The sequence below is a fragment of the Aricia agestis genome, chromosome 13 (genome assembly GCF_905147365.1).
Source record: "Aricia agestis chromosome 13, ilAriAges1.1, whole genome shotgun sequence".
Lineage (NCBI taxonomy): Eukaryota > Metazoa > Arthropoda > Insecta > Lepidoptera > Lycaenidae > Aricia > Aricia agestis.
Window position 1 is genome coordinate 3,945,213 of NC_056418.1, and position 27,079 is coordinate 3,972,291.

Sequence of the window (27,079 nt, forward strand, 5' to 3'; positions counted from 1 at the left end):
TTACCTGACAATTAACATCAACGCTATCTATAATAATACCCCCGCACCGGTTTCGGTGACGGCGGCCGGTTTCGTTGAAACCAGGCCAGTTACCTAGAAGTAATTTTATAGTGATTAGTGCCCAAGTGTGTGCGCAGTACACAAGAGCACTCTCTACTAGTTTTACTCCCATAACCCAGTGGGACGGACGACCGACACGATTGCCAAGAGATCAGGACGTGCAGGACCAACTTTTTACAAGCCCATCTGACATAGATTGTCTTACTTGACGTCAGACAATCAGACTAATGCTATATTTCTATAATATAATGCAATAAAGCTAATAGCAATTTATGACAAGAAAGAAAAACAAAATGAAATGAAAATGTTAGCGGCCATAAACCAAAACACTCTTGAAATAAACATTCGCTGTATGCTACAATAGGTGAGCTAACATTTGTAGAGATTACGATGCTACAACAAATAGGTCCGATAACATACAACTTAGGTCACCACAGTAAACTTCCATCGTAAATCTGAGATAGCGACACAAAAACAATCCCACACGATTTACTGCATACAAGGCAAACACAGATTTAGATTAAACCAGCGCGAAAACATCTAAAAATCCAGGAAAAAGAAAGATGCCAAAGTGGGTTAAAGCGCTCAATTTAGTAAAAAGATGATCAGCACCATTGTGAAAGGATAATCTTCTAATTAATGATTATTGATTTTGATTCACCTAAGCCTGATACTAAGACAATGCTAAAAGCGCCAATTTGTCCAGGATATTGACACCTAGCATATATGACAAGTAAGTCCATCGAAAAGTTTTACATAACATTGTCCGATAAGTCGCTAGTCAAAATGCAATTAACCTTCACCTTATCGCCCAAAAGATTTTTCGTGCCAATTGCCACGCGAATTTAGCACCTTGTACGATAACAGTATGTTATTATTTATATTCTAATCAATTTGGCGATACAATTGAATTACGGCTTATCAGCTCCAACGATTTTGCACTGCTAAAATGTCTGCTCATAATGCCAATTACTTGCAACTTCTAGAAAAGATACAAGAAGACCGCTTCTCAATAGAAATTTTACATAGAGCCAAGGGCAACAAGAACAAGAATTGTAAGATAACTAAGAGTAGGTACTAAGGTAAGTATTATTTAACTAATGACAGAGCAATAACAAAGGCAATTTTGTTAAAACATACTTTTATATCACAGAATTTTTACTAAAACAAAACAAAATGCCGGGAGAAAATTCTTTAGCCTTTTGAGGCTTATTCTATTTGTCCCCAAGTTCACCTTGCTCCGCCACAGGGACTGTTTGTTTTAAAGTAAATCCCATTACAAAACCCTCAATTTTTTTATTTTGTAACCTAAACAACATAATTAATGTTGTTAAAATCTTTTTAAGAAATTAATGTTTGTAATAATAATAAATTGAATTATCCAGTTAAAAATGGCGTTTTAAAATAAACACGAATTCATAGATTGGACAAAAAATTCACTGATAATATTTAATTATTTTGTGTCAACTGTAGTAAGGCCATAACATTAAAAGAAATCGTCGATTGTTTTCACCTGAAACAATACCCTGATTCATGCTGAAAACGGAGACATTATTTAATGTTTTGACCTCAAACAGTACACCTCTCGACTTTTGAGCTACTTTAAGGTAATTGAAAACCAGAAAAAGGGTTAGTTATTATCACGTATGCAGTGAAAGTGGAATGCGAAGACTAGCCAAAATATTGTTGCTTACCAAAGAATAAGAAGCCCTACACATCCAGTAGGAAGTAATCTAATGTGAGTTGTGACGACATACTCGTAGTTGAACACATTTCACTCACTACTAACATCTCATGTCCTTCCTCCTTACACACGTATACTGATATCGTTAAACAAACAATGCATTATCATAATATACATAAATTACGCTATAGCAATAAAGCAAAAATAGCATTGAGTTATTTTAGCAAGGTACTGAAATAATTAAGATCATCGATGGCAGACGGTTCAAGTTGAATCACCTCACATAATATCCTTCCGTTTTAAATAACCACTCGACCATAGTCCATACTACTGACACGCCTCCTGCTTAACAATCATCAGTTGTATCGTCATCTAAATTATGATCATCATTCTTATATAGTCGTTAACATCATTGTTATTGACATTGAACTCTATGAAAGAATATTTATTTACATCATGAGATATCTTATTAAATTTTCTACTATAACTGCATAATAAAATCTCTTTTTATGAATCAATTTAATCGTACATAGTACATAATAACTGAAAAATATCTTGTAAATAATAACCGAAAAACCAAAAAAGTCATTGGAAACCTTCCGATACGAGGTATTTTCAGGATTTTTAAGTGTGGTTTGTGTATTCAACAAAATTCTCAGAAACGAGCTGTTTAATCAAGATTAACCGAAATAACGAAAACTACCGATGCTAAAAATAACGTAAATGGTAGTCCTACGGGGTTTGAAAGCGACGCGCATATTTGACCTCGCAATACAGCTAATTGGAAAATACTCCTGGGTGTACTAGCATGGGAGGCATACAAGGCAGGCAATTTGGCTTTTTCATAAAAACAATCCGGTTTAATTATAAATTATAATATCGTCTAAATAAATAGTTTCTCATCATTCATAAATCATAACCAAGGCTGATTCACTGAAGTGATTGGCATTTGCATAAACAATTTTAAAATTAAACCGAAAAAATCTGAAAAAGCACGGCAAATCCATTGAAATGACGGAAATTGTTATAATATCTTATCCATTTATGATAATAATAGTTGCATAATCAAAACCGTTTGCATCATAATAATATGCAGATTCTGCCAATCCATATCCATTCTAATATTATAAATGCGAAAGTGTGTCTGTCTATCTGCACCTTTCTCCCTCTCTGTACCTCTTTACGTTTAAAACGCTGAACCAATTTTTCCGAACCGGTGGAACTTGGAAGGCATCAGGACTCAGGACTTGTAGTGTTATTTTTTAAATTTAGTAACATTTATTTTTATTTTTAGAACAGTTATATTTCTAATAGCTGCGTTTAAATCTTTCAGAGTTAATAGCTGAATTGCGTAGGTTTTTCTTATTTAACCGCCTCCGTATGCTGGTGCTGACTATAACTGAGTGGGCTTACTATCAAGAGATTGCACTGCCCTTTAGAGCATGCTCTTTAACATCTCCGGGAATTTATCTATGCACCGATCAATACTAGACCGTCCAGAGTCCTCCTTGCCCTACTAAATTGTATGTGCGTCAATGGCAAGTGGCAGTATTGTTTTGGACTAGAAAATATATATTACATCGAATTTGGAAACAGTCTTCTTAGGACCTTACGTTTTAGTTTTAAAAGTAAAACGTATAAAATTTTTACGACAGAACCCTTTAAACTTTAAAGAAATCAACTCAATTTAACTTTCTGTAAATCAATTAGATCTATGCTTATTTTACATATACGCCTACCTAGGTGAAGTTTGATCATAATATAATTTGAAAGAGTCTGGGGCCAGGTCCCGTCCATTATTAACTTTAATTTTCGTTTAAGGTGCAGCTTTAGTTTAATATTAATTCTAAAAGACAAAGCAAAGCTTATGGGTTTAAATAGTTTCGGTGAATTCGCGACGATGTATTTATCTTGATTCAGAAAATATTGCGAAGGATAAAAATCAAGGTTGAAAAGACGGTTTGCCGCAATGCGTAACGTTTTCTCCCAATAAATTAACTCGAAGGTCAAAATAAATATTATGTTCTTAGAAGAATCTGAGGCTTTCATCGTAATTGGATACTTGATGTAACGTGTGTTTATCAGGAAAAATATTATACATCTATACTAGCTCTATTATTATTAAGTCCAACCCACGTCAATTCTGTTGCTGAAAAATGGATGCCCAATGTTCATGCATATATTGGATAAGTTTCTATTGTGATCGGTTTCTTCCCTTTATACATATTCAAATTTGGTTTGGATGTTCGGACAATAGATGAAGAATTTAAGTATCAATATTTTAATTTGATTCAAGCGATTAATTTACAAGATTAAGTACGGGAAACGCAATACACAGAAAACCTCCAAGATCCTTTGTTCCGTAACATTCCTATTAAAAAATCCATAGCGAATCTGAGACCAAATGAACTGTGAAGGCTAGTAGCGTATAGCCTTTGGTATTAGCCATTAGGGGCCGTTTGAGCCAATGTCAAGAGTGAGGGTTGGGTATTCGACCTTGGAGCTGGGTATGCGTAGGCCGCGTCACGCAGCTTACGTCATCCACCCAGCGCCCATCGACCCTTCCCAACTATTCAGACTACAAGGCTCTTGTGGTGATGTAACTAATCTATATTTTTGTGCGTCAGAATTCAGATTGATTAAAATAACCATACTTTATATTTTGTTCCCTTAGAGAATAAACTGGACCATGCATAAGATTTTCGCATTTTCAAAATTTTAACATCACTAGAGATTGCCCAATGGTCGAAAATCGACCTTTTTAATTATCTTCTTCTTTTGGCTCCCCGTTTAAAGTATTGACTATTTCAAATTTAATTAAAAAAACAACAATCTATTTTTAATTTGACAACAGACTTCAACCATAAACAAAGGAGTATAATTCGTGTGCATAGGCTTGTCAGTCAAAACATGGTAGTCAGTAGTGTGCGCGTTGTAGTGTGTGTAATGTTTTATTTATTAAAATAATGCAGGATCACTGACCTCCATTATACAAGTACGCTGGACTTATGATACCCTTTGAAATGACAGCTATTTTTTGTGCATATTTGAAGCGGAATCAGCGCCCCCAATGCGGGGGAAGAGAACTAAATCTGACGTAAAAATGACGTTTGAAAGTCGCCATATTGGCGCTGATAGCGGTAGTGAGAGTACTTGGAACTAATACTATAGCTTGACCGCTGTAAAGTCGACCCTCGAAGCATACTCGTAGCATACTAAATGTATGCTACGAGTATGCTACGAGGTTCGACTTTACAGCGGTCAAGCTTTAGTGATGACAACGAATAACGATTAAGCGGCCATTTGCAATTTACGTCAGATTTAGTTCTCTTCCCCCGCATTGGGGGCGCTGATTCCCGCATTGCTTTGCGTAAGCAAAGCGCGCGCTTCAAAACGCCCAATGTGTAACTGTTCTAAGTGAGGAACTAAATATGAAAAAGTTATCGGCCCGTCGGGTACCGCGATTGCTTACGCACGATCAAAAAATAATTAAAGAAAATCAATTAATTAAAGTATGATTTGTTGCCCCACCCACCGCCTGATCTAACACCGTCAGACTTCCATTTATTCCCTAAGCTTAAAACTTTTTAGAGGAGTATTTTGCAGACCGTGAAAGAAATCATTTTATGTAAGGCATTACTGCTTAAGAACGAAGATGGAGTAAGTGCATAGAGGTTCACAGCAGAGACTATTAATATCGAAAAATGAAATTAATTTTATCACGGAAAGTTAAGTGTTCTAGTATTAGGCTAGGTACTTATCATCCCACCCTCGTATTTTAATTTTATGCATTACACACAATCTTTATCAAACAACTTTTTAACCACCACCTGTCCTGTTCATGAAAAGGATGACCTAAACTCAAAATAAAGCACTATGCTCATGTAGAGCACACATAATCTGGATTCTAAGGCTATTTGAAAGCATATAAAAGAACGTCGTCCTAGAAAAGAGTAAAAAGACGTCTTGTTAGATGTTACATAAAATGGCAAAGAAAACCGAAGACCGAAGGAACATTAATTGGACTGACGACATATTGCAGACAATATTGTAGAAAAAGCTCGAACGAACGAGAATATTCGAATTCGGATAACTCTCAACAAGATTCATTATTCGGGGGCGAAACGCAGAGGTTTGGAAGCGGTTGATTCAGGAATCAATTTAACATAAACTCAATGGATGACGATTGACGCCAATACCGTAAATAATTTTCCGTCATGAAAATCCTTTACAGGTCTAATAGAAAACACTTGCATTTATCTCATTTTCTCTAGGCTTTTAGGTAAGGAAGGGCTATTCTTTAGCACTAAGGTATACAACTTTTGTGGAAATGTTTTCACCAACGCTGAAAAGGTATTTAAATTGGATCAAGCCTCGATGAAATTAAATAAAAGACTGCTTTTCATTCAATATTACATTAGTGTCGCAAAAATAATTTAAAACAGAAAATGTTTTGAAAAGTTACGTTTTACATTTACGTTTTATTTTGAAATACATTATATTATATTATACTTATTCGTTTTGTTGGTCGTATTCCTTTAGTTTACTAGAATTGACATTTGCAAAATGAACAAAAAATAAGTAATTCATATTATCATCAATATCGAATGCAATTGTTAATTTTACGGATATTGAAAAGCCTTTATTTGCCCAAGGTCTATTGGCTAAAATAATGACGGCGGAAGTTATGAAAGAGCAACGAGATAAATTATTTTGCACATTATTTTAATAAGTATTTATAGTCGGAAACATTCTATTCATATTATTTTGATCTGCGAGACAGTTTTATACATCGCTAACCTTGCATTTATTAACAAAGACATAAAATTCAACCCCGGATATCTTTCCCTCCAACGTATTCTCGTACCAAGGAAATGTATTTCACGTACAATTTGGCCTACGACAAAAGCGCGCTTTCCGGAATATGTGTTCCGATATGGTGATACGGGTTTGACACAACTACCTGAGGTCATGATCGTCCATTTGATACTAATCCTTATCGCTTTCTTTCTCTCTGAAACCTTGAATCTTCTTTTTGCTCTATGGTCCACACGTCGCCAAATCCGCTAAGGGCGTTGGACACATTGCTCATTGGCTCTCTTCCAGTTCAAGGCTTACCCTGAAATATTGCTCGCTACGATGCCATAAATTCTCTTTTTACGAATTTTTGGGGAATCCCTTTCAGACATTTATCAAGTAGTACTAGCTGTTGCCCGCGACCTCGTCCGCGTGGACTTTAGTTTATAGTTGTTCCCGTACATCGATTGAGTCGTTTACGCGCAAATCAGAAAAGTATATTGTGTGGGAACCGCACATTTTTCCGGGACAAAAAACATTCCTTGTCCCAGATTCAAATTAGTCCTCCAATAGATTATTAAATAGTTTAGGCGAGAATCATAAAAGTTTATTGTGAGGAAACCGTATATTTTCCGGGATAAAAAGTATCCCTTGTCCTTTCCCGAGACTGAAAGTATTGCCATACCAAATTTCATCAAAAAAATAGATTGAATAGTTTAGGCGATAATCATAAAAGTTTATTGTGCAGGAACCGTACATTTTCCGGGATAAAATTAGTATTCCTTATCCTTTCCCGAGACTCAACGTATCTCCATATCAAATTCCATCAAAATAGATTGAATAGTTTACGCGCAAATCATAAAAGTATATTGTGCAGTAACCGTACATTTTTCCGGGACAAAATGTATCCTATGTTCTTTTTCGGGACTCTAAGTATCTTTATACCAAATTTCAGCAAAATGGGTCCAGCCGTTTACGCGTGATGTCATGACTACGCGAAATATAACGTTACGCGCAGCTTCGCCCGCGTAAATTAGATATTTCACAGACAAATTAGTCCACAAAAAATAGCCTATGATCTTTCACGTGGTCTACCTCTTAACTTTGCCAAATAACAGAAAAATTGCTCCAGTAGTTCGTAAGATAAGCCCTTTCAAATAATTTCCCCGTTTTTTACCATATTTTCCTCTATTTCTTCGCTCCTATTAGTCTTAGCATGATAAAATATAGCATATAGCCTTTATCGATAAATGAGCTATCTAACACTGAAAGAATTTTTCAAATCGGAGCAGTAGTTCCTGAGATTAGCGCGTTCAAATAAGCCCTTTGAAATAATTTCCCCCGTTTTTTCCACACTTTCCTCAATTTCTTCGCTCTCATTAGTCTTAGCGTGACAAAATATAGTCTATAGCCTTTCTCGATAAATGGGCTATCTAACATTGAAAGAATTTTTCAAATCGGACCAGTATTTCCTGAAATTAGCGCGTTCAAATAAGCCATTTCATATAATTTCTCCCGTTTTTATCACACTTTTCTCTATTTTTTCGCTCTTATTAGTCTTAGCGCGATAAAATATAACCTATAGCCTTCCTCGATAAATGGGCTATCTAACACTGAAAGAATTTTTCAAATCGGACCAGTAGTTCCTGAGATTAGCGCGTTCAAACAAACAAACAAACAAACAAACTCTTCCCAATTATAATATTAGTATAGATTTGTTGGCAAGGAGTTTTCCAATAATAAATAAGGCACAGGCATTAGCCATTAAGTGAATGTGCAATGTTCATGTATGTCATGGTTCGTCCACTTTTACGAGTCTACATAATTATACTATAGTCACAGAATATAACATATTAGTTGTATAATATAGTCTATACGTTCACGTTGTTTACCTAAGGTCTCTTCGTAAACCTCGTTTTTCATCTTAAACGGGGATGGTAGCGGCGTTGAAAATTTAATCAACATGTCACGTGCTTGGCGAGGTGACAAATATCATCTCGTGGTAACAAACGTGGTCCACACTATATCGGCCACGTAATATTAACCTACGGGCGGTCGGGTTTAAAATATCATCAGTTAGCTGGCACCGGTGGGACGATACTGCTGATTAATTTATTACGCCAGAGACTCTACGTAAATAGGTCCAATATTTTGCCAAAATTATATCGTGATTGGAGGGATCGAGATGCTAAATATGAAATAGCTGAAAAATATTCTACGAAAACAATTCGAGCAGACCCAGAGCTGATAGCATACAGGGAATAAGCTTAAATATTCTAAAATCTAAATGATGCAGTAACTCGTGTACGAGGGCTGCTATTTATGTATCCGGAACTGGCCACTTACAAGAACAATATTTAAAAAGTAATTACAACATTTGAAAATAGAACTCTTTGGTTGAAGAATACATTTTGTTTCATGTGACTGTCAATTATTTTTCCATTGTGGCGTCATTTTGAAAATTGCGTGTCTTCATTTGCCATGGATTTAACGCGTGAACATTTTCGTGCAATGATTTACTACGATTTTCGGCGTGGGCTAAATCAACAACAGTGCTTTATTCAACTCACCGCAACTTTTGGAGATGAAGCACCATCAAAAACCACTGTTTATCACTGGTACAGTGAGTTTAATCGTGGGCGGTCTATGCTCACGGATGAAAATAAAGAAGGTCGCCCAAAAACAGCTGTTGTCCCACAAAATATAGATGTTGTGCGGGAACTAATAATGCGTGATCGTCATGTTACATATCGCGAGATAGAGGCGTCCTTAGGCATAAGTATGACGAGCATACATAAGATATTACACGAACATTTGGCTGTAAAAAAAATATGTTCGCGTTTGATTCCGCACAACTTGACAATCGATCAAAAACGGGCTCGTGTCGATTGGTGCAAAAAAATGATAAAAAAATACAACCGTGGTACGTCAAAAGCCGTTTATAATATCTACACAGGTGATGAATCTTGGATCTATGCATATGACCCCGAAACTAAACAACAGTCAACGGTGTGGGTGTTCCAAGATGAGCCGAAACCAACAAAAGTTACTCGTGCAAAAAGTACTTTGAAGCAAATGGTCGCCTGTTTTTTTGGAATTAATGGACATGTGACTACAGTGCCATTAGAGAATCGTAAAACGGTTAATTCTGAATGGTATACGACCATTTGTTTACCAGAAGTCTTTGAAGAAATAAGAAAGGACAACCGACAACGCAGAATCATATTACATCACGACAATGCTAGCTGTCACACCTCAGCTGAAACAACTCAGTTTTTGGAGGGTCAAAAGATCGAATTGACTGGTCATCCGCCGTACAGCCCTGATTTGGCACCTAACGATTTCTTTTTATTTCCATACGCGAAGAACAAATTACGTGGTCAACGTTTTTCGAGCCGCGAAGAGGCTGTTGATGCGTTCAAAATGCACGTTTTGGAGATACCTCAATCAGAATGGAAAAAGTGCTATGAAAATTGGTTCCAGCGTATGCAAAAGTGTGTCGATCATCGCGGCGAATATTTTGAAAAGCAATAAAACCATATTAAATGATATATGTTTGTTTCTTTTTTAATTCCGGATACATAAATAGCAGCCCTCGTAAGTTTCTGGGTAGAGTCCCGAAACATAGAAGATATTCACCAGGTCACACTATATATTGTAGCCATAGCTAACATTTCCTTAGCTCTACGCTGAGACACTTGGCACCGACAGGACCAAATGTCTACAGCGGCTAGAGTATGGAGATTGTGGGTTTATTGCATGTTCTAATGGCAATCGATCATACTTGAAACTTTCTTTTTGGCACATCTACAAAAAAGGTATTGGTGCTGTCGAACCGCACCTGGCAGCGTGCCAAATTAAAGAAATAAATAGCATCCACCGGCGCCAGTTTGCCGATATAACAGTGATTATGACGGAAATAGTTCACTTTACGTTCACTTCGTACGCTGTGGCGAATAAAATTCAAAAATCCATTCATATTTCAGTCGTATGCCAGAATGATTCATATATTCTCTTGAAGATACACCTTAAAATGGGGGATTTTAATTTTTAATGTATTAATTTTAATGCAACACATTAGTGGATGTAAGCTTTTATTAAAATTAATGGCTTAGCAAGCAATTTATTCCTTAGACAAGCTATTATAATGTTGTAATATCCCTATTAGTTTCGTGCAAGAATAGCTTCTTGCACGAAAAGCGACTTCAAGTTTAGCATGGTATCATTATTTTAATAACCCTTCATGTGGCTTCAAGCCGTAGCTCTACATTTATCACATATTTTTACGTGTACATATACACACACATGGGAGGTCTATGTAGACTGAAGAGTAACATGTCGGAAAGCTTTGTGCCACTGTTTGCACTTTGCACTGCGATATGTATATCGGACACGTGCACAAACAAGTGAAATGGCACAACAACATATCAATAACACCCACGCCGAGTTTAAATTTGGAATTCAGGATAATAACAGAAGAGTATGTGCAGAATTTAGACACGAAGCCTTGATAGCAGCACGTGATTTATAAACAGGCCGTCCCACGGCGGCAGAAGCATCCTTGGGGCGGCATATTTTGTACATAGGGCGGTGGAAATAATATTCGAATTCGGCACTACTTGATGGTCTTGAAACTTGTTAGAAAAGTTTATCTTTAGTCCTCTACAATGTAAAGGTTATACGCCTAAAGTCACAAAAGCTGAATGAACAATGAAAACCTTTGATATTCTTAACGTGACTTCAGGCACTATTATTACTGAGGCCTTGTAGAGCACTCCGCCTCGAGTCTGGGCTGTTCAAACATTGATAGAGGACGAAAAGCCTCATTCAACTGTCAAGACTTTGGCAACTATTCGGAGCTTTAGTCCGAGAAACCATGTATACGAGGGCTGCTATTTATGTATCCGGAATTAAAAAAAGAAACAAACATATATCATTTAATATGGTTTTATTGCTTTTCAAAATATTCGCCGCGATGATCGACACACTTTTGCATACGCTGGAACCAATTTTCATAGCACTTTTTCCTTTCTGATTGAGGTATCTCCAAAACGTGCATTTTGAACGCATCAACAGCCTCTTCGCGGCTCGAAAAACGTTGACCACGTAATTTGTTCTTCGCGTATGGAAATAAAAAGAAATCGTTAGGTGCCAAATCAGGGCTGTACGGCGGATGACCAGTCAATTCGATCTTTTGACCCTCCAAAAACTGAGTTGTTTCAGCTGAGGTGTGACAGCTAGCATTGTCGTGATGTAATATGATTCTGCGTTGTCGGTTGTCCTTTCTTATTTCTTCAAAGACTTCTGGTAAACAAATGGTCGTATACCATTCAGAATTAACCGTTTTACGATTCTCTAATGGCACTGTAGCCACATGACCATTAATTCCAAAAAAACAGGCGACCATTTGCTTCAAAGTACTTTTTGCACGAGTAACTTTTGTTGGTTTCGGCTCATCTTGGAACACCCACACCGTTGACTGTTGTTTAGTTTCGGGGTCATATGCATAGATCCAAGATTCATCACCTGTGTAGATATTATAAACGGCTTTTGACGTACCACGGTTGTATTTTTTTATCATTTTTTTGCACTAATCGACACGAGCCCGTTTTTGATCGATTGTCAAGTTGTGCGGAATCCAACGCGAACATATTTTTTTTACAGCCAAATGTTCGTGTAATATCTTATGTATGCTCGTCATACTTATGCCTAAGGACGCCTCTATCTCGCGATATGTAACATGACGATCACGCATTATTAGTTCCCGCACAGCATCTATATTTTGTGGGACAACAGCTGTTTTTGGGCGACCTTCTTTATTTTCATCCGTGAGCATAGACCGCCCACGATTAAACTCACTGTACCAGTGATAAACAGTGGTTTTTGATGGTGCTTCATCTCCAAAAGTTGCGGTGAGTTGAATAAAGCACTGTTGTTGATTTAGCCCACGCCGAAAATCGTAGTAAATCATTGCACGAAAATGTTCACGCGTTAAATCCATGGCAAATGAAGACACGCAATTTTCAAAATGACGCCACAATGGAAAAATAATTGACAGTCACATGAAACAAAATGTATTCTTCAACCAAAGAGTTCTATTTTCAAATGTTGTAATTACTTTTTAAATATTGTTCTTGTAAGTGGCCAGTTCCGGATACATAAATAGCAGCCCTCGTAAAATGCGTGAAAGAGATCTCTTATCTTGGGCGTGAATGGATGATCATTGGAGTCTCGATTGGAGCAGAGTGGTGAGACAATTTTCTGGAACTCTTCTCTGAAGTGGCAAAGTAAAGTTTCTGGTTGCTTTATTACACAACCTGACGGACTCCTAATTTCAGAATGCAAATGTAAGGGTTAGTTGAAACCTACATCAAAGAGAGGATCAAAATAATAGGTGACCCTCGTTTCTCAAATGATGGGTTCATACATTAAAGAGGACCATAGAATAAAACAACTAAAGAGTCTACTGACCTTAGTGAACATAATCATTTGAACTACCGTACCGTAAATCGTAATGCAGTTAAGAAGATAAACTATTTATCTTAACGGTTGACAGACGCCGAGATAAACGGTAGAGAAAAACGCAATAGATTCTGCTCATTTGCTAATCAAGGCTAGTAACTAACGGATTAAGTGGTTATTCGCACGTTCCTAGAGCCGCACGATGCGCGTAGTATATAATATATACAGATAATTTACTCTGGACTTGGCAGATTAAGGGCCCGATCAATGGGGCGAGCCGGGCATATGCCCAGAGCAGAAAAAAATGAGGGGCGGCAAAATTGATTTACTCGTATCTCCCAACCCAAATAGCTATTAGCCATCCACCAGCCCAGTTTGAGAATTTTACCTTCCAAGTGTTCCAACCTACTTCAGGTTGAATAGTGGAAATATTAAGGTATTTCATTTCCATTCCCAAAGGCGGGCGAAAATTGTCTTTGCCCAGAGCGGCTAAATAGCTAGATCAGGCCCTGTGCAGATTTTTCTTGCACATATCAACGCTTATTGGTTACAAATAGAAAGTGGGAATGTTCAAGAAACAAATGTTCAAGCACTCAAGATAGTAGCTGCTTTCTAGTAGGTAGTGTCTCTGAACATTATGACTCTTGCTTGTTAAATGTCTACCAATTAATGTACCTCTCTAATTGGTAGATAAATATCTACCAATCAGCACCTACAATAATTAATTTCAGAAACTCGCTACGCGACGATCAACGACACAATCCAGAATTTCTTCTCCTTTATTTAAGTTTATTTTATTTGCTGGGGTTTTTACCTATTATTATAGAGTCCATTTCTCTGAGAGTGGTCTCCAAGATATAATATTATGATTTTGTCACATTTACGCAACTTTTCATAGTTACACGAGCCAAAATATTTCGCATTAGAGCACGCAGATGATATCTTACACTCGTACCAGCTTTTATCTGTGAAGCTCGCCCGGGAAAAACAAAAAAAAAGCTTCGTATTTAAAGTTCACAGAACGAAAATAACAGATAAAAAAATTATAAAAACCACGAAGACCTTGTACAAACAACTCTTAACTCATTTTAATCTTAAAAGCGATAAAAATAGAATGCAATGCGTCAATCTGAGTTTTGCGTACACTTTTGCAATAGCAATAAATGAATTATGATCACTCTAAAAATACGAATCGCTAGAAGACACAAAATAACATTATCGGGGAAACTCTCTAAGCTACGAGCTCCTAAATCGCTGAAACTGGCCTCGAATTGGTCTTCATCGTTGCTGCTCTACACTAATCGGATCCATGTTTTATAACTTCAGAAAACACTTGCAGTCATATCTTACAATTCATCCCAATAATGCAGGTGTTTTTTTTAAACGGGCAAATGGCCACACATTCTCAAAATTGCAACTCCTGTGTCGCCAGGATTAACAGTCGTAACCAACCACGAAAACCCTTTGATAAAATCTCAGGAGTACCCGATGGACAATGCAGGTGTGACAAATTCCATGATTTCGGGAGAAACCAACGTAAATCGGATGAATCATTAAACTCTATATTAATAATCGCCAGATTAAGGAATGCGCGATTTCTGGCAAACCGCCACATCCGTGGAACGGGAAGGCGCCACTTTTGTATTTTGTCAAACGCTAAGTATATGGACGGGTTCACATGCATCCCCGTTCGCTAATTTTGTACAGCAGGGATCGCGGTTCGTGCCACGTTTGTATTAAAGCCGCTGGAGCCAAAATATGTGGAAATTTACAGCTGGCGAATGTGACGCATGTATTTATTGATTTTTGTTTGGAATTCAGCATTTGCTAAATATTGCTCTACAGGGCATTGCGATTTTTTCATGCTTTTGGTATAATTTTTTGTTACGAAATATTATGACGCCAAAGTACCGGATAGATTTAAAGAGCAAAATCTCGATTATGTATATTAGTGCTGATACAGTAGCGGGCACCATTTTCAATGGTACATATTAAACATGCATGGGCAGCACAACCATGCATGTTTATGTACCGCCAAAGAAATTGGTTCATTGGCAGATGGCCCACCTACGTGGGGTGGAGACCTGGCGCAGGCCCAGTACGGTCAACGTACTGCTCAGGCTCTGCTGCGTCCAGTTCTTGCGCCGTGGATGCGTCGCAAAAGAAAACCCCTCACCTTCCGCCTTACACAGGTACTCACCGGACACGGATGTTTCGGTGCGTACTTGTGTAAGGTCGCCAGCCTGCCATGAGTGCGGCGCTGCGGAGGACACCGTCCAGCACACCCTTGAGGTGTGCTGGACCGTGTCCTCTGCAGCGCTCGTTCGATCGTTGGGCCGTGCAGCGCCACAATCTCGTGGCGGTGCTAGGTGGAGACCTCTCACTCCCGAGCATGGTGCGCTGCATGCTCGAGAAAGATGAGGCTTGGCAGGCGGCGGTCTTTTTCTGTGTAACCGTCCTTTCACAGAAAGCGGCCGCGGAGCGGAACAGACAGACCCTTCATCCGTTCCGCTCCGCCGGCGTATAGGACGGGAGTGCGGAGGCGTCGCTATGCGAACCTCCAATAACTTTCGTCCCACGGGGCTCCGGGACAGGATGGGAACCTGCCCGGCTTAGCTAGCCCCGGCGCCGAGGGGAATGCTTCAGTTTGCCGAAGGGTCCCCTTACTTTAGTGGAAGTCCGGTCCCTTATGAGGTAGACCGGCCGGTCGTGGGGGTGTCTTGTGTTACTTGTTAGAGAAATCCAGAACATCCCTCCGTATACGGCTGAGGGCAACCGCAGGTGGTTTTAGTGGGTAAGCCCGACGTCGGGAGTCCCACGTACCCCCGGGGTGCTTCAGCTTAACTGAGGCACATCCCCAACCCGGGACACCCATAAAGGGTTTCCCCTGCGCATCAAAAAAATATGTTAATCGTGCTCTGCCGGGTGGGCTTAACATAACCCGACCAAATCTCCAAGATCTGCCATCTGTCTACGAATTAATTTGTCTGACACACTGGATGCTGGTCATTCGTTGGGAGTTGGGACCGGTAATGATGGCGCTTGATACCGTACCATCAATGTAAGGCACTATTAGACGAAATACCCGGAATAAAAGTCAACTGAATCCAGCTCAAATTAATTTGAACCTAAATGCTGTTTCTTTAATAATTATGAGTTATGACGCTACACCAACAACCAATTTACAACGTACCATGGTCCATGTGACGCAGATTGAAGTAGGAAGAGTTGGAGTCTTGGAGATGACGTGAAAAGTGTTGAATGAATATATTTTAATTTATTGCCACAGCAAGTGTAGTAATAAATTATTAATTTGCACGTAAGCAAACATAGTACATAATATTATCAATGACAATGTTGGCGTGACATAAATGTAATATGGTACGAAAATCGAGTATATTTTACCTATAACATAAGTATGGTAAGCCTAAAGTATCTAAGTAGCTATAGATTTTATGACAAAAAAAACTAATTCAAAAAGCGAACTAAGGGCCTTATCACACTGGCGATTAGCGAGCGATTTGAAAGCGACGCGACTGCGCAGCGCACACGCCGCGGTGACGCCGCGATTGTATGGCCTGCACGCATCTAGCCTTCGGCGCGGCGTTTTGGACACTCAGCAGCAAAATGGATTCTGACGTCACTACTCACTCCCTAGACGAGTCTACTATATATAATAATAATCTGTGTAGACGAGTGTACAAAATGGCGTCCACGCCACGCCGCGACGATGCTGCGCTGTCGCGACGTGCACGCCGGGCAACCGCGGCGTGTGCGCTGCGCAGTCGCGTAGCTTGCAAATCGCTCGCCAGTGTGTTAAGCAGCGTTGCCAGACGTCCCGATTTTGGCGGGACGTCCCGATTTTTTCATCAAAATTGAATGTCCCGCGCGGGACAGGCTCAGTCCCGCTTTTCGGGAAAAGCCCGAACGTACGTGCAGCGTGCTGAGAAAGAAAGGTGCGTAAAGAAGATAAGATTGTGGAAGGTAGAGGGGTGGATTGTCTTTGGCTAATTTAGTTATCTATTGTCACGTAAACGTTATTTTAACCCAAATAAAAAGATAAAAATTCAAAAAAACTTTTGATTTTATACCTTTTTTACTTTGTCCCGCTTTTTCACTCAAAAAGATCCAAAGTCTAAAGTCAAGACTTGGCACAAAAAAAAATCTGGCAACGCTGGTTGCTGTGGCTCTAGCTAGGTGGCTAGGCTCTAGGTGGCTCTAGCAAAATGAGTTAGTGCCTTAACAGGCACTAACTCATTTTGCTATAGAGAAGAAATTGGCATAGAAGAGTTGTCGCCTAATGACTTTCTGTCATCACTAATCTAAAGAGCTCTCTAGTCTTGATTTATAACCTTAGGATTAACATTCAGACTCAATATTTTTCACCATGTAACAAAAGTGTAAAACTAAAAGTATGGTACTGCAAGAGGAAAATATTCTAAAACAATTCATAATAAAGATTGTAAGCAAACTATTGATAACCTCCACCACCTGACTCTTGAACCGGTTTAAAAAACCCCACACTGGTGTAAACCAGATTATTTGACATATTATGTCAGTTCCAATTAGTTTCTTTACAGCTGTGATTAATGTGTATCCATAAAGTTAATATACCTAGCGGAATAGAGCAACAATCTCAATTCTCAAGTTGTCAAACGAAACCGAAATTGGTTTCATCTGTGTGTAAAAATATGTGTACGTATACACTTACACAAGCATGATTAAACACGATCTCTATGAGATTAAATTGTCAACGTGCGGCACGTGCCGACTGGACGTCAAAAAAAGAGGGTGCTGCTGTCATGTATCACACATCTCTTATTACCACGCAGACGCAGTGTTACTGATAGTGACATATCTATTGTTCAGGCCTTTGTTTCTCAATTCCACTAGGTATATTAACTTTATGTGTGTATCATGATTCACACCTCTAACTTTATATTATGTAGTGTTTGTTTACTATTATCTACAATATTGGATAATAAGATATTACTTTACAATATTAGACAAATAAAAATAAATAAGTTGTTTGATAAAGTTTACTTTATTTTGAACTAGATGATGCCCACTACTCCGTTGCGTCAAAATACGTTTATCGCACGGGAACCATACATTTTTCCGGAATAAAATGTGTCCTAAGTCCTTTCCCGGGATGAGTCCCGGGAAAGGACTTAGGACACATTCTAGTCTTGATTTATAACTCTAGAAGGATCTCTATACCAAATTTCAGCAAAATCAGTTCAGTGGTTTGGGTGTGAAGAGGTAACAGACAGACAGACACACTTTCGCATAAATTATAATATTAGTACTATGGAAGTATGGATGTTCTGAAATAATTAGTTTTTTTTATAAGTTATCGTATCCAATCCAAGACATGTCAGGATTATTTTTTCTATCATGTACAATTTTTCATACAGTCATTTATCAAAAAAGTCATAAGACAACATCAATTGGTAATCTACTCACTTATTGGACAGCATTCATCAATCATTCAAAGAAATTGATCTGTGAAAGATTGAGTGTACTTTAAGTAAATAGTATACATAGAAGTGTAAATATAAAAAACTCCCAAGCGTTAACTGGCTACTGCGCCGTTCACTCAAACTCTAAGCGGCAGCCAGTTACTGTGTCCTTCCACTCGATTAACTAGCGCAGGGGTCACCTAATGGCGGACCGCGGTCCGTATCCAGACCCATTGTGTGCGGACCAAGCATTTTCTAAGATGAACTTCTTTTAAAATAAATTTCGTTCTCGATTTGCTGATGAACATCTCCAGGATTTAATGTCAATAGCTTGCACCAATTTCACTCCAAACAAGCAACAAAAATTGTCACTTTTCTCATTGATATTATGTAAATAAATATTATTTTTTACAAAATGTGCGGACCGCGAAGGGCATTTCATTTCTTGAAATGGACTCCGAGTGAAACTTAATGGTGACCCTGAACTAGCATATTTCGCTGACTTACAGACTACTTTTGTATGAAAAAGTTTAATTAGTTACAAAAAAATTTATTATACTATTATTGTTAGAGTTTGAGCAAGCAGCGCAAAGCAAATGGCGCGGTAGCCAGTTACCACTTAGGAATTGAGGGGTATAATATCATGTTTTTGATCTCTGGCTAAGAATAAAATCTATAGTCTTAGTGATAAGAGTTTTTATTTGTAACAGATAGTCTATAAGGATAAATCAAAAGCTTCAGTGAGTTAAAGAACAACTGTTTATTATAATGTTTCTTGTTAACTCAGTGTTGGTAAATGAAGCATTACAAGTCATATCTTGTTTGGAGATAAACAGAAATAATTAACCCTACAGTATAATCTACCTGCTACATCAGAATTACCTGCTCAATTGAAACCAGGGTTGCCAGATGCAATTTTACGATTTCCCCCAAACTGATTTTTATATTTCCCCAAAATGATACGTTTTCAAAAAAAAATCCCCAATCGCTTTGTTACAGAAAAAAAAGCGAATATAAAATTGAAACTACTTTTATTCGATCTAGTAGTTTCAATCACTCGACAGTTAAACAGATACACAACACATGCCTGCCTAGCATACGCCAACCAGATATCTCACTCTCGAGATAATTAAAAACTACTCGTCTCATAATGTCAAAATCTCGACATTAACTCGACAAAACTCTATAAAAATGTGTTATTTCGATGATAGATCTACGCGAGAGAAAATGTTTGTCATGCTAGGGTCAATAGAGATGAAGAGACAAACCATCAAGCATCGAGAAAACATGTAGAGTGAGATATCTCGTTGGCGTATGCTAGGCAGGCAGGTCGCTCGCTCGACCAAAGAGACAATTTTTTTAAGGGGGTGACAGACGTACGTGTAAGTACGCGGACTATGGCTCGACGATCTTAGGAGTTAGGCTGGTATATAGATATGATCTCAAGACTCCAAATTTTGACAGCCAACCAATCACAGAGCCTGAACCGTGTCTTGAGACCGAGATGCATCTTGAGTACTGACTATTTATACCAGCCTTAATCGCCTGTGTGTCAGCAAAGAGCCGCGAGCCGCGAGCCTGGGGGCATGGTAATCCAGTGTGAGCGATTCTCGTGTGTCACCGACGCGAGCCGAGTAAGTTCGCGAACTTAAAACCCGCGTAATTTAAGTTCGTACGTCTGTCAGGCCTTTTACGCACTCGACCAAACAAACCAAAACAAACAAATAACAAATTTGCCAGGATGTTAATCGAATGAAAAGGACGTTGGTTTCATTTGTTTGTTATGTTTTTTAGAAGTGCTAACCCCAAAAAATCCCCATAGTGTATTAATTTTCCCCAAACATTTCCCCAAAGATACTGTTTCCCCAAATTTTCGCCTAGAGTCAAAATTTTCCCCAGAATTGCGAAAAAAACCCCCAATCTGGCAACCCTGATTGAAACCTAAAAAGTTTGTTACTCGCTTAAGTTCTGAATAAAAATTTAATCTTATTAAATGATTAAAGTAAGCTTAAGTATGACGAAAGTACACATTTACTGGATTAATGTGAATATATCCTGTTATATATTAGATTATCATATATATTGGATCCGAGATCATGGAGTCAATGATATTGGATAATGTAATATAGACATATGATTCATTTCTTCCTTGATCATAGATTTTTGACATTTGCTGAGAGATTGGATCCAATACGGTCATAGAAATAGGTGTTGCCAGTTATTTAATATAAAAAAAGTTTTAATTTCTTGTTCGTTAAGGGCGATTCCATTATCGCGGGTGCAACATTTTGACGCACTTAAAGCGTCCTACTGACAAAATAAAACACATTTATTAATAAATTATTTTTTGAAGGGATACATTTTAACTAGTTCAATCATAAATTGTAAATGAAAACTAAAATTAAATCTAAGAAAAGCCACAAAACATGTTTGAAGTGCTATCGCGGGTGCAACCAAATTGGTCCTCTATTAAGAACTCGGACGAGTTCATTCGAGAATACTGCTAATTGTGGAACTTTTAGTAATTTATTAACCCATATTTCAAAAGTGTATAAGACAAAGAAATGATTCTAAGCCATATTAAAAATGACGATGTCTTTTGACAAATCGAATTCTCTGAGATCTAGTAACCCTGACGTCAATACCTGTCAGCATTAGCGCTCTCCATTGGCTATTGAAACCACATATGACGTAAAATAGGATCAATGAAATATGATAATGCAAAAAAATAAACGCAGATATGATGAAATGATCATATATATTGGATCCTATATATGATCATAGAAATGATCCAATATAAATGATAATGTAATACCCCCCTAAGCCAGCTACCATCACTAATATCTTACCATAAGCATTTTTAAATTTCTGGTTTCAAAGTGAGGCACTAAAAGGTTAACATAGCAAATCAATGGCTAAATATTTGAGATTGTATTTTAAAACTTTATGTAATAAATAACTCCATTATAAATTTAAAAATACAAAAAAAAAAGAACTTACCTGGTTCACCGTTGTAGTGTCTGCTCTATTCAAACGTTTTGTAAAATAATAGTTCAAGTGGATGGACTGTTCTTTGTAATTTCACTAATGCGTAATACTAAAGGACGTATAAACTACAAACATTAATAATTTTTCACTGTAAATTTTTACAACCCCTAGCCTTCCTGTAATAAAATTTTACGTTTAAATACTTAGTTGTAGACTGTAGTAAATAAATATAAAATTACAGCTCTGGTCAACTGCAATAATTACTTTTTATTTCAGTAATATAGCAATAAAAAATTAAGAGCAATTTTTCGAAAAAAAGGAAAAAACTGGAACACACCCCAAGAGATTTTTTGTCAACTGACAAGTGACTGGTGACAACTTCAGACGTCAGTGTCAACGACATGACATTCGTTTTTTTTTTTATTCTTTCTTAAGTTGAGGTTAGGCTTTATCACTCTGATATTATTTTAATGTAAATGATTATTATATTGGACAGTACCAACTACCAGTCATTGAAAAAAGCACAAAAACACAATATATTTATTAAAGTTGATTTAAAAAATTCCTGTTTTTAACATAAACCTATAATATATAATAAGTCTATGGTTTTTAACCATAAACCTATAATGCTAAAGACCAACAAAGAGTGCGAGAGAGAAGAAAATCCTTTATGGAATTATAACAAGATGAAAAGAGAGAGGCAGTCTAATGAAAATTGTAACAACTTTTATTTGACAGGTCGTCAAAAGTCGTCAATCGTTTTTATGCCCTTTCGGTATTTGCAATTTATTATTTAAATCGTATGTTATTTTCAACAAATACTATTATATATAACAATAATAACTTGTGCTGTGAGTGATTGCAGTGTAAATCATAGGAATAATCCTGAAAAATATACATTTCACCCGTAATTAATCTTCATGTCCTAATTGCTACGTTGTGTTTATTTTTGCTATATTCTGGTCTTTAGTTCTCTATTTCAAATAAAATATTGTGAATCCTCCCTTTTACTTTCATATTTTGCGTAACTAGAGGTACTATTGTTCCTGTATTACACAAATTTTGAAGAAAAATTTTTCAAAAAAATTTCTTACATATACGCTAGTGCTTGAATCAAATTTATCGATATGCTTATCGATATTTTACAATAACATAAATCTAAAATAAAAATCATTTACCTTTATATTTATCACCTTAAGCCCGGCCGCACATTATCCGAAATTTCTGATCAGAAAAATTCGGACGCCCGGCGGAACGCACTCTGTTCATACATTTTGTTGTAGACCCATCATACTAAAAGAATTTCTGACGTGTCAAAATGTATGAGCGGGGCGGGGCGTCCGAATTTTTGTGATCAGAAATTCGGAAAATGTGCGGCCGGACTAAAAAGGACATATTATCTTATTTTAACTAATATAATATAGTATAGTATAATATAGCTAATATAATATAACTACTATAATATAGAGTGACTCTAAAACTAGAGGAAGGTTTATATTTATATATCATAATCATTTGTTTTACAGATTCCCTCAAGATCCTCTAATAAGAGGAAAATGGCTGAAATTAATTGGGCGTGTTGGTTGGAATCCCAAGAAAAATTCAACAATATGTAGCAAACATTTCATTGAAAATTTTTAAAGAAAAATTAGAATAAATACTATTTTGGTTAAAGGAGCTATCCCAACTTTATTTGTGCCAGTAAGTTTGACATACTGTTGCACTTGTTACTGAAGCAATTATTAAAAATAAGCAATTATAAGCAATTAATGCTTTTTAGTTCATTTAAGATTATACTTATATGAACTAAAAAGTATTAAATAATCCTTATTCTGTACTCAATCTTCATAATTTTGAAGTCGGTACCAGTCCTAAGTATATAAGTTGCTGTTATACCTATTCTGTCAGAGAACTGGCGATTAGGTTAGCTGGTACCGATTGCAAAATAATGAAGATTGAGAACAGAATTAATACTGAGTACAGAATAAGAATTATTTAATACTTTTTAGTTCATTTAAGTATAATATTACTATTGTCATTGCCTTGGAAGTCGGTTTTAATTTTTTGTTTAAAAATAATAATTTTACTCATTTTAGCTGTCCTTAACGTTTTCTATACTTACAGTTGGTGTCTTAAAAAATCAAAATCAAAATTGCTTTATTTCTGAACAAATTTAAAATAAAATATATTTTCAGAATACATGGTGCCTACCACCGGTTCGGTAACTAAGCCGACGAGAAGAACCGGTGTAAGAAACTCGCACGCCCACTTTTTACCAAAAAAAGTGAGAAAAAAAATAATCTTTTAAAACAAAATTTACAATGCAGTAACTAAAAAATATACAATGTAAACATAGATAGATACATAATAATTGTAAGTCATGTAGAAGTAGCCTTGCAAGCAGTCATTCAGCATTCTACTCCCAAGATGTGCCATCAATTATGAAATCATTTTGGCTTTGGCACAAAACGTTCTTTGACTACTTTTTTAAATTTATTAATCGAAAAATTTTGAACGTTTTCTGGGACCATATGTTCCCATTTGAATATCAAGGAGTCACCTCGATTTCTCATGGTTTCCATCACCAGACCACCACTTTTGTGAACATGATACCTACTCGGAACAATACAATGTACAGCAAAAGAAAAAATTTGAAAATCGGTTCATAAACGGCGGAGTAATCTTTGAACATACATAAAAATATATCCACAGGCGAACGTCTAGACTCCTCCTATTTGGAAGTCGGTTCAAAATAATTGTAATAAAATATTATGATATTTTATAATATGTATTTAATTTAAGAATAAAATATAATATACTATGTGTGTTGTTTACTTTCAATGTAAGGACTGATTTACCAGATAGATTTTACCTGAGTAATAAATAAGTAACTTTATAATGTGTTAAGTGTAAATTATTTACCCCTATAAGAACCTCATGTCATAACATACCCGACGATTGAAAAATCATTCCAAAAGAAAATGTGTATCTACTTTTCAATCGTCACCTTTTTTTGCCAATTAAAATTTATGATACCTAATTTGAAATACAAATCTATCAAAGTTGCATATTATTTATTTCTTATAGAAACTCAGGTAAAATAACTCGAACGGACTAAACTATCGATAGCAAAATACTATACTATCGATAGTAAAATATACATCACTAGCACACGCACACATTGACAGATCAAAAATGGTCACGCATTTTCGAGTTGTCAGGTGGTCTTTACGACAGTATATAATAAGTCTATGGTTTTTAACGTAAAATAACGCCTGTTTTTAAAGAAAAACAGTCAGTTTTTAAAGCAACATTGATAAATATGGGGTTTTTGTGCTTTTTTTGCAATCTACTAGTCATTTACCCTATTTTTTTAATACTAAAAATTAAAATATCACACCTATTCATTTGTCATAAAAATACTAAATATTAACCGAGGTGCCTAGATTAAGTTTAACCCAAATTAGAGCAAGTTAGGCAAAGCACAACAAGCTGACGACCAAATAAGTTAAATCATACAAAAAACACAATTTTTTGTCTACTTTCGGTCTATACCAGTACGGAACCCTTCGTGCGCGAGTCCTACTTGCACTTGGCCGATTATTCATTATTATCCATGTTAAAAAAATTATATTAACTATTATCGCAAACACTATTAAGGGCTGTTCAGGAAAATGTGGTCGCTGGAAGTAGCTAACGGAGTTTTAATACAGCTGAAGAGCTACATTTTTTTTCTTTTTTTCCCCACCCCACTATTCCCACACCCACCGCCCACGGCCTGCCAGCACGCAGATTATCAGAAAGGGTTGTTCAGGGAAGTAGCTAACGGAGTTTTAATACAGCTGAAGACCGATACAGATACATGACCGATTTGGTCGCCAGCTCTCCGTAGATTAATATAAATTATAAGCCATTGAGAGAATGCACTAAATTTTAATTGCTAAATTTATAATATGGTGGCTGGCTGCTTTCTATTTAGTGCCTAACTAGCTTTTACCCGCGGCTACGCTCGCGTGGAATTCGAAAATCGTGTACAATACGAATATTCTTGCAAATCTCCTTTAGAAACATGATGTTTTGCCAAGACCAAAAGTAGCCTATGTTACTCTCCATCCTTTGTATTAAGTCGATGCCAAAAAGCAAGTCAATTGATTGCTTCGTTAGGCTGCGAAGAAAGGACAAACAAACAAACAAATACAAATTACGCACGGACCCCTAAACGAGAATGCTGATGCAGCCACACGTGCCCGGTCAACGCCATCGTCTTCGAGGAAACACATCAGCAGTTTCAGCTTAACCGCGTTTTCGTAGTTATTCATATTCTATCAAAAATTGTCATTCCATTCCGGTCTAGAATCGATCGCGGAACAATTATTGTAAATTAAATATAAGTTAGTTTTAATAAATTTCTTAAATAATTTTTGTTTTTTTTTTTTTGGAAGCCCAGGCTGCCGAATTCGTAATTGGCGCAGTCTACGGATACTTTCGGGGCTATCGCGATCGCATTTAAGAAGATTTCCGGGGTCTAGATTCGACACCGCGCGCGGTCGTTCTAGCTCTTGCTGTCCAGCATTCACCGAAGCATCGAACCTCAAATAATGTCATGGGGTCTACATTTTGTGAAACTATGAACAGAACTATTATATGCGAATATTGCGTAGGGCATCTGGTTAACGGTCGGTTCGTCTTTCTTCTTCAATTTTAATATTCGAAGATGTTCTAAAAGTGTGGAGTGGAAACGTTCTATGATGCCATTGTCATTGGGTGAGTGGGGTAGGGTTCTATGGTGAATAATATTATGCAATCTTACAAATTCGGAAAATAATTGATTGGTGAATTCGGTCCCATTGTCAGTCACAATTGTCAAGGGAAGTCCATGGTGTGTACAGTATGTAAGTAGTCCCTGTAGTATACTGACTGCCGTTCCGTCACGTAAATGGTAAGCTTGTCCGTATTTAGAGAAAGAGCCAACAAACGTTAAGTATTTTTCATTCTGTGCTGTGAATAGGTCTAAGTGTACTATTTCAAATGGTTTCGTGGCTGGTGGTACGATGTTGAGCTGGGGTTTAACAGGATTTCTATCATATTTGCATTGTCCACAGATAGTACATTTGTTAATATACTTCGTTATTTCTTCGCGCATTTTTGGCCAATAATATTTGCGAGATAAAGCTAAATACCTCTATGATTGGTCTTTCCTTCATGATAGTGTCTTATGATAATATCCTGTTGTCGCAAATACTCTTTTACGTCTTCCAGCTCCGTTTTTGCTAAAACAAGATGCATAGAGGATGACTTAAACTTACTTTGTAGTATCGGTATGATAGAGTACATACCTAGGGGAGGTGTAATTTTAAGGGCTGTCTTAATCTTGGGGTTAACATACTCTTTTATAGCGTCTACTACATCCTGCTCTAAATTTGACTCGGATACTTGAATATGTGTACGTGTGTGTGTGTCGAATGGCTTAGTAACAGTCGGTCGTCGCTTTATGTCACCTACTATCGTGAGACAGACCTGCCTATGAAATTTATTAAGTGGTTCGTCAGTAATTGGGATCTCGAGTATAGGGTTTTCAGCTGATGTATGTGCTGTAACGGTGGTTGAACCTTCAGAGGGTTCAGGT

General features: G+C 37.1%; 1 protein-coding gene across 3 annotated transcripts in view; it reads right to left on the bottom strand.

The window, feature by feature from the left end:
- The window catches only part of LOC121733461 (inositol hexakisphosphate kinase 3), a 62,908-nt gene extending 41,229 nt beyond the window's left edge, over positions 1-21,679 (bottom strand). For 2 of the 3 annotated variants that reach the window (XM_042123732.1, XM_042123731.1), the window contains exon 1: positions 21,466-21,676. Coding sequence is in view for 1 of the 3 variants with exons in the window: in XM_042123729.1 (XP_041979663.1) it covers positions 18,470-18,494 (25 nt within the window). In the remaining 2 variants the exon portion in view is untranslated. Of the gene's footprint in view, positions 1-18,469; positions 18,509-21,465 lie in introns of all 3 variants that reach the window. The other variant, XM_042123729.1, reaches the window with a different exon arrangement.
- Positions 21,680-27,079: the final 5,400 nt, after the last annotated feature.